Below are 14,849 nucleotides of genomic sequence, written 5' to 3'. Positions count from 1 at the left end.
TTATTAACCAAAAAGATATTCCATACTGTAACAATAAGCAGCACACGCGTACACACAATGTACAATATATTTTGCAGTAGGGATGCTTTTCTAGAAAATAAAATGTGAGTCTATATTCATATCTCAGAGTGCCCACAACGTGTCTTTATACCGTGGTCTTAGTTTGTTTCCATCTTATTAGCATCCTAGAATTATTAGCAGCAAATTCAATTTCAGCAAAACCACTAGAAAGCTTCCTGCAAGTTGGAGCTTTAATTTTGTTTCCAGTTTTGCAGAATAAATACACATTTCTATCTTTGGGTTTAGTTCCTGAATACGTGAGGGGACGAGAAATTAACCAAATGTCAAAAGCAGTGCGTGCTGGGATCATGTTCTGCGTTGTTAGTATTACTGCTGTGATTATAGTGCAAACTTTGCAGCACTGCTGGCTTTGTCATGTCCGGTTATTTTTCTCTTTCTGCTGATATGTGGGAGGCAAAAGGATTTATATTGCGGAGCTTTTAAAAGCTTGGTGGTGCTGTGCCCTGCTTCTACAACCCACAGGTTTCTTTTTGGCCAATTGGGGGATACAGCAATTGAAAAATTTAGAAATAATGGAATTAATTTGGACAGCTAAGAAATAAATAGTAAATGCTCTCCACTACAGTTTAAGAAAAGAAAAGTTAATTTCAGTGGATGACTATTCTTACCTTGATCATGTTTATATTAGCTTCACTTGCGTCACTGAGAAGAAAATCACTACAGACCAGTGTCTGAAAAAAGAACTCTGGTAGATCTAGGTGAAAATAAGGAAACACTTTCACCACTACATAATTGTGACAGTGTACGTACAGAACTATTTTGTGCAGTGAATATGATTCAGGAAGAGGGACACTATGTGTGTTCACTTGCAGATGTAAATACTTATAGACAATCCTTTTCACTGTCGACTGAGGAACAAACGCACATCATGCTTTGTTGGCCTCATGGTCATCAGAAAAACCTGGGTCTTTTCAACTTTTATTAACTGGTGTGGCACACGACAATCCGCTTGTATATCAGATTTATATTGCCCTGCATTGTATGGGTGGCATCAGAGCACAGCAGAACAGAAGTGAAGTGCAGACCATTATCACTTGACTACTGGGTGAGACCAACTTAGGCATATGGAAGAGAAAATTGAGGTCAGAAAGAGGTTAGCTAGAAGTGTACATTCTTAACTACCTATGGAAAAGGAAAAAGGAGGTGAAACAAACTACATTTGTTTTAAAATATAAAGAATAAGTAAAACCCCTGGACAACTTTCATTTGGTCTTCACAAATAATGGAAGGGGAAAGGGCACATGCCTTATTACATTATTAATAGTAAACCACTTTTTATAACTTTGGTCCCTTCAAACTGTCAGGGAAGGGGTGTATCTGCTTTCCACCAGTCCGGTTATTCTGAACAACAAATATAGAGAGATACAGCTTTGTGACTACCCACATCCAACATAAGTAACGTTGTCCTATGGAACTGAGGTCTTCAATAGCAACTACTCAAGTAACACCCTACTTGGCCTTATTTTATTCAGGAAACTTTACAACGTTGCTGTCTGGGTGAACATGTGCACTTTCCCTTTTTAGGATTGCGATGAGCCTTGCAGACTGTCGCAATAAAGCTTGAATTTATCACACAATTAAGGCCTTCCTTTTTATGAAAGCTGTCCTACTCTATTTAATTTTCTTCACCAAATCAGTGAGAATTCAGAATCAATCACCATGGGCCCAGTTGTTTTGGACCCCGTACTAAAATATTGGATTTTTGACCCCTTCTGGGGTTCATCAACCACTTGATGCACAGACTACCTGTCCCTCTCTATCTTCCTTTCTATCTATTCTGTGCAGCTCTCACCCCTATCTATTTATCATGCCACATAATCCCACAACACAAATACACTACACAAAAGGCAATTGCACCCCACACAATTCCACAACTAACAATTCCAATTCAACCCACATAGTTCCACTCCACTCCACACCATGAACATCCACTGCAAATAAAAACACATGGGTGAAAGACATTGCCATTTACAGCGTCTATAGCTCTAAACTCTAACAAATGTAAGATCTATTGTATTGCAAATGCTTGTTAAATTGAGTATGGGGGTTTATCATTTGGTGTTTTGACCTTAGTGCTCTTTTGGCATGGCCTAAATAATTTACACTTTGCCATAAATTAATCCAATCTGCTGTGTGCCGTGGCTACCAGGGTGTAAGGCTCAGGTTCATTTAGAGACTTTGGGGTTAATCCTTGTAAGGTAGTGTTATTATTCTTTGAGGTGGGTGACTGCCTACTCCGAATCCTAATCCACTTTCTTACAAGCGCCTGCCACGAGACTTGTATCCTTTCATATCATGAACTCTCTAATATCTGTTTCAGGTTATATTAGTTGGTGTTAAATAAGGAGCTGTCAGTGACGACCCCTGTAAGGAGCACCAACCTAATATCGTCTGCTAACACGTCTGCATTGGATAAAGTCCAGAGGTCGCAACAAGAACAGGAGACTTGTATTTTATTTGTTTGTCACTGAAGCTCTGTTGAGGAAAAAAGTGATTTAAGATCAAACAAGGACTTCTTTAAAGATTTTAAATAAATTCCATAATGAATATCATTCATGTGGTAATATTTAATTTGTAGCAATCCTAAAATACCTTCCTCCATCTGTGGACTGTGCAGGAGAACGAGCGTTAGTTAATAAATTCGAGTTTATATAAGATTAAAGGTAGAGGAAGCAGCACTGGTAGCATCACATCGAGCCCTGCAAATGGTGCTCGAATGCTGGAAGCCGAGCTGTACATTTAGTAGCTTATATTTGTGGTATTCAGACTCCTCCCAGACAACTGAACAGCCTAAGAGAATGAAGGGGCCTATTATAATCTAGCGCCAAAGCCCCGGGATGCTAATTCTTTCTTGAAGAGGCGTTAAGCGTGGATCATGGCAGAAGAGCTGGTGCTTTTGTGATTGACAAATTAAAGGAATTGTTAAAACCTGAACTAAAAATCTAATGAAGGGCAACACGAGTAATGACATGTTATCATTCTGGGAAGCTGCAGACTGTCACATCTTCAGTGGTTTGGAAACACATTCCTTTTTACCATTACACATAGAAATGATATATGCAGACACCCTAAGTACTGAGCAGCACAATTAATTTCCAATTCAGTGACTTTTGCTTTAAGAATGATTAGCCCTCAGCTTAGGAAATGACAACTGGAACGGTTTCAAACTACTGCAGAGGGGAAGGTGGCCAAATGTAAAAGTTATTCTGTGCCTTCAAATGAATTAAAGCAACAATTTAAAACAATTGGACATCTGCTCGCATTTACAGCATATGTCCCTGCTGTGAGGCTGTTACAGGCTTTACCTGGCAGCCCATCCTTCAGAGAGGTGGCTACAGTATTTTAGGATGGTCCTTCCAAAGCATATTATTCATATTATTTGCAGGGAGCAGGTAAACCATGGACTTATAGAACATGAACAAACAATACTTCCAATTAAAGATATTTCTTATTTTTTTAGGTAAATATATGCTTAGTTAATAAAAAACATTCTATAGAATCACACTAGAATTCATCCTAGAACAATCCTAAAAGATTTTATTAAAATACACAAAGTAAAATAATTTGATCTCTAATAACATATCATGATAACTCAGTGATCGTCAGAAAAGGAGCGCAAATCTTACATTTAAAGTGCCTAATTTATCATAAGCACTTTTATATATAGGCATGGTGCCAACGGATTGTAAAATGCACGTTCTCAAAATCAGTGTGAAATCTGAGATTATGGAATACAATTCAGTTCTTCCAGTATTCTTTGGCAGTCAAGCCTCGTTTCAACCTGGTCCATGAATTTCACAAAGCAGGCAGTAAGCCTGTTATCCATGCACTGGAAGCATTTGTTCACCACTCGTTGACAAATACGCACCTGCAGTTCTCTAAATAAAGGCTTTAGCCAGCAATGTCCTTCCCATTCAAAAGGTGAGTAAGTACATAGTATATGGGCCAGAGATTCCTTCATAAAAAGACAACAATTACACACGTTGCCTCTACTTGCATGCCTCCATTTTTTAGACACTTTTTTTTACATCAAAGAGGCCCATGGACAATCTTAAGAACTAGAGCTTACAATGTCTCATCAAAGGTAGAGACAAATAAGGTTGGGGCTTTATCTCAGTGTAGGTTGTTACTGCATATTGGTTATGGGATTTTAATTGTATGGCCAGAGATCTTCCTTTATGGACAATATTTTTACTGCCTTCACCTAAAGTGATTCACAAACCCCATTGATATGCTCTGATGCCATGGTTGGCTTGTTTGCAGGTCTTCCAATAGCTTCTGCACTGAAGCCTCCCAAAGTGATGGCAGTGAGTTAAACAGATCTTTGGCCCAGGTGGAATCTAAGGCTTCCCCTACAGCTTTCTTTAGCTTAAACCAAAGTTTCGACACAGCAGCCGTCTGTGCCAATATTTGATCGTTGTGGCCGAATTCAAGGCTTCTCTGAGGCTCTCTGGTGCAATTATCCTATTTGCACATCGATGCCCTTAGTTCCCTGTGTAGGTTTGCCATTGCTTTATCCCAGGTTGTCTAACTAAAAGACTGATTTTCCATTGCTATTGTGTTTAGATAATTTGGGCAATACTCCCCAAAGTAGTTCCTCCAGATGACCAGCTGTTTCCCAATGTTGGCGGTCCTGGTGATCGGAGTTGCCCTAATGATGGCCATTTCATTTCTATTGGGGTGGTGGGATTGACCTTATAGTCTTGAATCTGGAGCACCTGCTTATGTGGAAAATGGTCACCTTCTAGGCAGTGTTCTATTAAAAACTCTCTCAGCTGTTTGAATTGGGGCACTGACAAGAACGTTTAGTCTATCACAGCAGCGCATTTGAGAGTGATGTGTGTAAGGGCTGCCAGTTAATCCATGCTATGACGGCCTTTCAGGGTGTGCAGCCATAGTGCATCAAGAGCTTTGACTAGTGTATCATCTGTTGCATCTCAGCGTTGCGGATCGAACAGGGGAGGTGGGATGTTCCATAATGAATCCGTCTGCCTCGTTGATTCTAGGATGTTGCAGAAGTTGAACAAGTTCAGGTAGAAGGGTTTCCATGATGATTTCATGTGGATCACTGATTATAAAATCCACTTTGGTTTGTAGAAATTGTCTGATTGGACTTAAATATATACAAAACAGATGTAGCTTCTGCCTGGATTTATTTGGGAATGTAATTGAAATTCCCAGAATCCATGATTTGTCTGATCTTAAACCCTCTATTTTACATTTCATGGAGCGACGGCAGAAGACTGCTAGTCATCCTGCAGTGTGGCATTTGCTGGCCCTTTTGCTAGCTGGGATACTGAACGGTTCATAGCCCATCAATGTGTTAGATTCACTTGCCCATGCTTCCTGTAGGCAAATTAGATTGAATTCCAGTAGGTATTAGTTTACCTCCTTTTGGACTATGATTTCTTCCCAGCCAGCAATAGTCCATGAGCTATATTCACTTCTAATTGTGGATTGGTACGGAGCTCTTCAAGGGTAGGGTATGACTCTGTGATATACTGATTACTTTGATTGGCTATAAGCTAATATACTGGTTATAGCTATGTACCATGGAGGCACTTCACTTCATGATTTTGGAGGCTGAATTGGCCCTTTGCAACTGAGGCACCAAATGATGGTCTTGCAAAGGATATTTTAGCTGATAGAAATCTATGGCTGTTCACGTGAATAGCTGATACTATGACTGGACAAGAGGTTGATTGCACTAAAGGTGTCCAATTTTGGGCCGGTATCAACGGCCCCTCTTCTAATAAGTCTTGCATTTGCGCACCATCTATTTGAGGTTCTGTCTGTATGCTTCCTTCTTTATTACTGAATGAAGAGGAGAGCTTTCCTTATTCCCTGGACCAGTCACTTTTTGCCTCAGTGCCAGTGTGGCTGGATGCTTGATAAACAGTGGATACTGCTTATGTTGCTCTTCTGATGCCAGTTCTGTGCTGTTTTTCCGCTTGTTTAATTTTCTCAGGCTCCTGCGGTTCATTTTTGATAGGACTGATAAAAATTATTATTTGTTATTTAGGTACTTTATAGTGTTCACTTGTTTGCAGTTCTCCGCTAATTGTGACACCACCATTTCCGCCCTGGGGGTGATGTCTTTCCCTTGGCTCAAGAATTGCACAGCATTTTTATATTCTTCCTCTGGCTGTGGTTGCTCAGCCATGATGGCCTCCATATTGCTAATTTGTATTACACTTAGGTCCATAATGACGGATTACAGACTTTCCTGTGTCATTATAAGGCCGGATTGGGGACTGTCCATTTTTCTCTGAGGTTATAACTCTTTGTTAGGTGTTTTGTACTGGAATCCGATTCTGGAAACTGCACCTCTGCAGTGGAAATCACCACGTCGGTTTGAGTTCGTATATTGGCACCTGTTTGATTTGCACTTGGCAAATGAACTGGTCGACATGGTTTTGCTGTCCTATAATCTTCTCTGATTGACTTTAATGTAGTTTGAACCTCCCCCAATGTTGATATGATAGCTTGACACAACTCAGGGCATATCAGGTGTTAATGGAGCCTTCTGAAAATGACTGATTAAGGCATTCAGTCCATATCATTTTGTGTCTTTCCACCTTTTCTATCAGTTCCAAACTATGAAGGGACACAGTTGTTTTTGCAGTTGTTAAAGATATTGGTTCTTTAATTTTGAGAAAGCTCCTGCTTTTACGGTTTGTTTATGAAAGCCAAAACAATTGCAGCCGGCCGCCATGAAGTGGTGGCCAGTTGTGATTAGCAATTTTGCCTAAAATGCTCTTGTCACGGTGGCAAAAGCACTTTCAGTATAAAAATTAGGTATTGGCAACATTTTCATTACTCTGGAAAATTTTGCTAAACTCATGAATTTCATATTACAGATCTGCAAAACTTCTCAAAAAATAAAATGAGGCAATTTTGCTTAAGTTTTTCTTGTTTAAGGCTCGTTTGCACTGGAAATGTCTCATAAAAATGTCACCTGCCAGTGTGACTTCTATGTGCAAAGTATGCCCTTGCATTAAAAAATTGATACAAGATACCGGCAAACCACATTTCAACTTAAAAGTGAAATTTACCGAAATTTCCAAGAAAAGTATACAAAAAATGTAGCTCTGTGAGAGTCATCTCTAACCATGGTGGTGGCTTACCACTGGGCCAGCAGAGACATATCTCTACAAGCCCTGTTGATAAGACATAACATCAACTAAAGTTAAAAACAAATAATCCATTTAGTCTTTTAATAGACTATTTTCCAGAAATAAGGACTTTAAACATTTTCTCAAATACTCTTTTTAATACTGCCTTAGCTTCACTGGCTGATAATGTGGCTCTGGTTAATAACTTTCAATATATCTTCGTCATCTATTATTTTTCTCACCACCTTCCTGCTTTAATTGATGCTCTAAACACATTTTATTAACTGCATCTAACACCAGCATTTTACTGCTGGTGTTCTAAACTTGAATACAATCTAGACGCTTAATAACATCCCGTTATTTATTTTCCCATTTGTAATTCTATGTGTTTTTCTATTTAAGCAATATAATTTTTATGCTATTAAAGTTGAGCAATTATGACATTTAGCCAGCAATATATAAAATGTCATCCATCATAAATTACATTAGTACTGCTTATAAACTCATTCACCCCAAACTGCATCTGTGGTGTGCACAAACAAATGCAGCAGAGATATTGAAGCGACGAACAGGGCCATCTATTTCGTAAAGTGGCACAGTCTGCAAGCATAGCCCTTGACAACGAGCAATAGGCAACAACTGTGGCAAGCTGAGGTTAAATTTACTTTAAAGATCATTTGATATAGAACTGGGTGCTAAAAAAATTGACCGCAATCTTACCTCGTACTCAAAGTCCTCCGTTCTATCGGCGTCAGTAGGCATGCTGGACAGATAGTCATTACCATCATACAATTCATGCTCCATTGGGTGGAGAGAATGACAGCTGGAGACAAAACGGAGAAAAATGAAATGTGCTTCTTTAATTAAAGAATAATACAACATGTATTGTGTCGCATTGTTCACAGTGTTTACGGCTTTACGACATATTGTAAGATCATTAAACGAGTCTACGGTCAGCTATCACATTAAACAGATTTTGTATCTTAAGATATGTGCAAACTGAGTATTTTTACTGTGGAATAAGGAAGCCCATTGGGAAAAGGAAAATAAAGAATTGCACAAATCTGATACATTGCGCTATCAAGTGGCGTAGAGGACAACATCTATGTGCTTCACTCTTTACTTTGCATAGGTATATTGCTCAACGGCGTGATTACAGATTGCATATTCTCTGTTTTAATAAGTAAAGAAATGAAATCGTAAAAAATGAAGCTAGTTGTTTCCAGAGGAGAAACCAGCTGAACCAGTCTAAAAACAAGAGTGCTTAATTATACTTACTGTCATTGGAGCGCTGCTCAAAAATCTAATATATTATCAACAGCTAATGAAAACCTCAATGCTCCAAATACAAATTGAATTAAAGATCCTTTTTATGTGCAAAACGATCAATGTCTACTGTTTAAAATTGGTGCATATTAAGGCATATGAGGATAATCTGAAGCAGGTAGCACACTTGCAAATATTGAAAGAATAATAGGAGCTTGGATGAAGAAGTTGTACGGACCATTCCGCTGCGAAAAATTGCTTTCTTTTTTCTATTTTAGCTGAAATATGACCATATTCTGGTGTGTAATTTTGGATTATAATCTGCTTTTTATTACACTTTTTCTTTACTAAAATGTAAAAGAAATACATAATCCATAGGTTTGCGATTATTAAAAGGGTCTCTGTTAACCAGAAATTTAAAGGCAATGTACAAAGTATTTGTGCAACACTTCAAACGGTAACAAAGTGAAAACACATCACAAAAAGGATCCCACACCAGATAAGACAAATAGAGTAGATTGTCATCAATAAAACAAGACAAAATGACAAAAATCCTGGACCGAAAACAAGCATCTTGAGACTGGTTTCAGGGTTCCACTCTTCATCAGCCAGACTAGCTTGAATCCAGTGGCACAGTGAGCACAAGACCCACATCTGGGCATATCCTTCCCACTTAGGGCAACAAAAGAAAAAAGGAAAAATGATGGGCGGAATACTAAACAAATCAATCATTCACCCCATCACAGATCTGGGTTTAATCCTCATATTCTTTGCTCACCACACCAACCCAGTTTGAACCTAGCCATATGCAAGTTAGTCTTGACACTGCTCCCCATGTAAACAGTCCAGCTCAAACTGCCAGGTCAGGTCCTTCCTTGAATGGAAACAAGCATTCTGGCACTGGTTTATATGCCAGGCATTTCACCCATCATTTGTTATTTTTGCTTTTGACACCCTAAGTGGAAGAGTATGCCCAGACGTGGGGCCCATGCTCACTGTGTCACCATATTCAAGCTAGCCTAGTTGATGAGAGATGATACACAAAAACAAGTCCCAGGATTCTTGTTTCCGGTCTAGGGAGGTCCTGGCCTAGCAGTTCAGACTGGCCTGTTCTCATGGGGGGAAGGGACAAAACTGATTTGCGTATGGCTGGGTCCCATCTGGGATGGCGTGGTGAGGATAAAACCGAGGGATAAACCCAGATGTGTGACTGGGGGTGAATGTTTGATTTGTTCAGCTTTCCATCCATCATTTGTTCTTTTTTTTCTTTTATTTCCTTAAGTGGGAAGGGTATGCCCAGAGGTGGGTCCCATGCTCACTGTGCCACTGGATTCAAGGTAGCCTAGCTGATGAGGGGTAACACCCTGAAACCGGTCCCAGGATACTTGTTTTCAGGCCTGGAAGGACATGGCCTGGCAGTTTGGGCTGAACTGTTCCCATGGGGAGCAGGGTCAAGACTGATTTGCATATGGTTGGGTCCAAACTGGGGTGGCTTAGTGAGCAAAACAATTACGGATTAAACACAGATCTGTTACAAGGCATGAATTTTGATTTGTTCAGCATTCTGTCCATCATTTGTTCTTTTCTGTGTAACTTCCTAGCATGGTCCGTGGGGGTAGGAGTTGGTCCGAGTTCTGAAGGCCACCAGGATACGTCACATGGGGAGATTTTGTTTCCAAAAATCAGTGCCTCAGTCTTGTCCGTGTTTAGCTTCAAGGCAGTTGTCCTTCACCCAGCTGGCAACGTCTGTCATGCAGTTGTAGAAATTGGTGGTGTATTCAGAGAGGATGAGTTGTGTGTCGTCGACGTAGCATATGTTGTTGAGTTCATGAATTTTGGCTATGCTAGTCAGAGGTGTTGTATAAATGTGGAAGAGGGTGGGCTGAGCAAGCATCCTTGGGGTTTCCCACAGATGGAATGGCAGAGCACCTTCAGACCCACTTCCAAGGGTCCAGGACTGGGGTGGCACCGATTGACAGTTGCAGAGTCCAAGTGCTGGTTACAAGAGAATAGCCCTTGAAGTTACTCTGGTGGTCCTGGGTTGCAGCTCCATTCCTTCTCACCTAGTCAAGAGGGCAGCAGGCAGAACAGCACGCAGCTATCCTTCAGGGCAGCAGTCCAGCCGAGTGGTAGTCCTTTCAGCAGCACAGCAGTCCTTTTTCCTGGCAGAGTCTTCCAAGTGTTCAGATGTGTACCAAAGAGTTGGTACCTGAGGTCCAATATTTATACCAGGGTCCTCCTTCTTAGTGGGAGAAGCCTCTAGCGGGTCCACTTTGAAGTGCAAAGGTTTCCTACTTACCCTGCCTTGGCTCCAGACTAACAACAGGGGGTATGCAATCATTTGTGTGAATGCTAGATGCAACCTATTCTGGAGTACGTGAGACTGTGTATAACTCCCCCTACCATTCTGCCAGTGATGGCCCATCCAGACACACCTAAACTTCAAGGTGGTTTGGAGCGTTCTGGCCCCAAGGCTCTAGTCAGGAGGTCAGATAATTAGCCAATAGAGTTACTCTAGGGTTACAGGTTTAACAAATGAAGGCCCAGTCCTTCTCACCCAGGCAAGAGGGTAGCAGGTCAGCAATACAATGCAGCAATCTAGCAAAGGGGCAGTCCTTTCAGCAACATAGCAGTCTTCCTGGCAGAGTATCCAAAGGTCCAGAAGTGTACTGAAGACATGGTGTTTGGGGTCCTGTATTTACACCGGGCCTTTCTTTAAAGTGGAAGAATCTTCTAGGGGCATCCTGCCTTGCCTGCCGTAGCTCCAGACTACATACATGGGGTATGAAGCTCTTTATGTGGATGCAGGACAACGCCTAAGCAAGCCAAGATCAGCAGGACAAAGCCTACTCAAGCCCAGATCAGCCCTGCCATGCCAACAGTGGTGGCCCATTCAGGCACCTATAAGTTCTCTATTGTTTGTGGCTGTCTAGTAGGAATACACAAAGACCAACTATCAACTACATACAGTCATGTGACCCAGAGGCAGGCTGTAGGTGCTAAATGGCTAAGGCAGGAAAATGCCAACTTCCTAAAAGTTGCATTTTCAAAATTGTAACTGAAAATCTGACTTTACCATAAAAAGAAGATTTTCATTCCAATTCCAAAGCCACCGAACATGAGCAACGTATTAAATGTAATAAAGTAGCTTTAAAATTTTCCTATGGGAGAGCCAGGCCTTGCAATAGTGAAAAATAAATGTAGGAGTTTTTTTACTATCAGGACAATTAAACTTACAATTGCATATTCTACTTTTTAAATACATTGCACCCTGATATGTGGGCAGTGGCGGCTCCTCAAGGGAGTGCTGCGGGGCATTGGGGAGGCGGGTGGATGAGGGATATGGTCGGGGTAGTAAACTACGGCATACGGCCGAACGGAGGTGAGCAAATAAATAAATATATAAAACGAATTATATTGCGTGCGCTGCAACGCCAAATTGCGATGCTGCGCAGCACTCCCTCGAGGAGCCACCACTGTCTGTGGGCTGTTTATGGCTCACTCTATAGGTGACTTATATGCATTGAAAAGGAAAGTGTGGGCATGGCAAAGGATTATCTTGCCAGGTCAAAATGGCGGTTTAAAACTGCCCACACAGGCTGCAATGGTAAGAGTGAGACATGCTTAAAGGGTGGCTTAAGTGAGTGGCACAAACAGTGCTGCAGGCCCACTAGTGCTCTCCATGCCGCTGGAATCAAGCTAGTCTGGCTGATGTGAGGTGAAACCCCGAAATCGGTTCTAGGATGCTTTTCTGTGCTAGGAAGAACATAGCCTGGCAGTTCGGGCTGGACTGTTCCCAGCATTCTGTCCATGAATTGTTCTATTTGGTTTTGCAGGCCCACTAGTAATATTTAATTTAGAGGCCCTGGGCACTTGTAGTACCATTGTACTAGGGACTTATAAGTAGGCATGGGTGGTAAATTCCGTTTTGCTTGCGGAATTTGGGTAATTTTGCGTTCCGCGGTGAAAGCGGAATTGCTTAAAATTCCGCGATCCGCGGCTTTGCGGAATTTTTTGCTTGTTTGTGCTTTAAAAATGCATATTTGCAAGATATTTCTCCCCGAGCACACAAACAGCGTTCGTGAACAGGAAAAAAGCATTGCGAACGGGCGGAACAAGCAATTCCGCGTGTTTGCGAAACTTCTGTGTGCTCGCGTGGATTTTTTACCGTTTCGCTGAGCTGTGTGTAGCACGACTACACAAATTACGCCTACCCCTACTTATATGTAAATTAAATTGGGTTTAAGCCAATTCTACCATCCTGAGAGGAGGGGGCACAAGCACTTTAGAACTGGTTATCAGTGGTAAAGTGCACAGAGTCCTAAGGCCGACAAAAAAATAAAATAGAAAATTATGGCTGAGTCAGACAACAGGTTTGGGAGAAGACCACCCAAAGTCTGAGAGGTCTAACATAGAGGCTTTATAACTCCAAAACAGTGTTTTGACATTCTATGTTACTGGTTGAAAAATAATGAGCAGGCCTATTATCTTGGTAGACACATGGAGGAATTTAATGAAAATGCTTTCCCAAACAAGGTTCCTATATTCTACGGAGGTGATACTCTCCATGCTCCATAATCTCATTTAAGCTCTAAATACATTGTGTCCAAAGATCCTGTAAATCAGTGATGAAAGAACTCAACCAGCACAGAGCTAAATCTAATTCTATATAAGCCAGTAAGCTTTGAGGTCTAAAGAATACATAAGGGGAGTCCCCCAGGTTCTCTCAAAATATTAAAATCATTCTCTCTCCGAGGGAGCTGTTAATTATGTGCTGATGATATGAGGCAATTTCTGCACAATGATCTATCATAATTATGTTTGGTCATGGATGCTAATGATATATTGTGGGTTTACACTTTCAATGAAACATACAGGCTTTTTCAACACGATTTCCCTAAATGGGTAAGTTAACAGAGGGCTGACTACAAGTCATATCTTAGTAAACCCATATTTACTCGGTTGGGTATAGAGATACAGACCCAGAAGAGCTCATTTTGAAATTAGCCATGTTTCGTGTTAGACCATGATTTAGGTACATTAGAAGAGCTCTCAATCTTTCACCCCTTCCTTTTAGCCATGCCACCCAACTAACAAGCACACTCGACCAAAAACAAGTCACTACTTCCCCTTTTCAAATCCACTCTTATAGTTCCTTCCATACCCCAAACTCTACTAAAAACACAATACATCAAGAGCACAATACTAACACAACGAATGCACAAGGAAAAACAAAACAAAAAATTGTACTAACGAATAATTTTGGGTTCTGAGTAGCATTCTACTCGTCGAAAAAAATGCTTCAATGCTTCATTAGTGGTAGTGAGCACTATATAAATACATTTACGTTTACAGTTACAATTACAAAGTGGGGAATGAGGGATTAGTAGTTTTGCTCTTAGTGTGCAACAGTTTTCTGAAAATATTTCAGCCACTCTAATAGAAGTAGCAAAATGGCTCCTCTGTTGATGATTGCCGTCGTATCCTTTCTTTCAACTTCTTTGGGTGTAGCTAATTTAGCCTCAGTTCAAGATTTTTTGTATTTGATCTCATTGCATGTGAGTGTTCACTGTAACAATGTACGTTCCTCTGTAAATCAGTTTTGAGATTTAGGTCATTTATTTCTAGGAGTCATTTCCAAGAGTCATGTTCAACCACAAGTGCCACAGGTGTTGAGCTATTCCATGCTAACCTGAAATTAGTGTTGCCAATTGAAGGCCTGTCCTTTTTTTCTATTGTCCGGCATCTCAATAAAACCCACAATAAATAAAAATGTAATGCAAAAATAGTGAATAAAGATGGATTTTATAATTAATGTTTAACCGACAAGTTAACAAAAACAGGAAGAGTACACGAACCAAAATGAAAGGGTGTGCTGCTGTGCTTCTAGGCAGCTCCTAAATTAGCTCAGTCACATAGCAATGATGCAATCCCAAGTCTGGTGTCGGCGCCATGGAAGTACAGGCCTGGGGATGCAGTGCACAGCAGTGAAAAAGAACAAATGGCAGCCCAGATGAGACACAACTACTGACTGTCCTCGTGCCCCTGAGGGCCCAGCCCTTGACTGTCCAGGATTCAAAAACGCACTTCCTGCTATTAGAGATCCTCTTAACCCAAGGTAAAAGCAGAATAATGTCCCCAATTTCCAATAAAACGCACAATAAGTCATTATTTAAAGAATAAACACAGAATGTAGCTGCACTTTAAAATCAACAAGTGGGGTAACAAAAGTGGACAGTAACAGAATAACGACCATCTATTTTGGAGGCTACTAACTGCCGCCACCAATGGTCTGCACACCGTCCATAGCAGTGTGTGCCTAGTACACTTAACCCAGCTTGAGGCAGCCTTTTTCCATCATATGTACGCAAAACTCTGGTTATGAGG

General features: G+C 40.8%; 1 protein-coding gene across 1 annotated transcript in view; it reads right to left on the bottom strand.

Annotated features, from left to right (window-relative positions):
* Positions 1-14,849, bottom strand: part of PDZRN4 (PDZ domain containing ring finger 4) — a 553,980-nt gene that overhangs the window by 283,623 nt on the left and 255,508 nt on the right. The window contains exon 3 of the mRNA XM_086919475.1: positions 7,917-8,019. Within this exon, the coding sequence (XP_086775601.1) occupies positions 7,917-8,019 (103 nt within the window). The remainder of the gene's footprint in view (positions 1-7,916; positions 8,020-14,849) is intronic.

This window comes from Lissotriton vulgaris, chromosome 1_1, assembly GCF_964263255.1.
Source record: "Lissotriton vulgaris chromosome 1_1, aLisVul1.2, whole genome shotgun sequence".
Lineage (NCBI taxonomy): Eukaryota > Metazoa > Chordata > Amphibia > Caudata > Salamandridae > Lissotriton > Lissotriton vulgaris.
The sequence above is the reverse complement of the archived record's forward strand: the minus strand, read 5'-3'. Positions and strand labels throughout refer to the sequence as shown.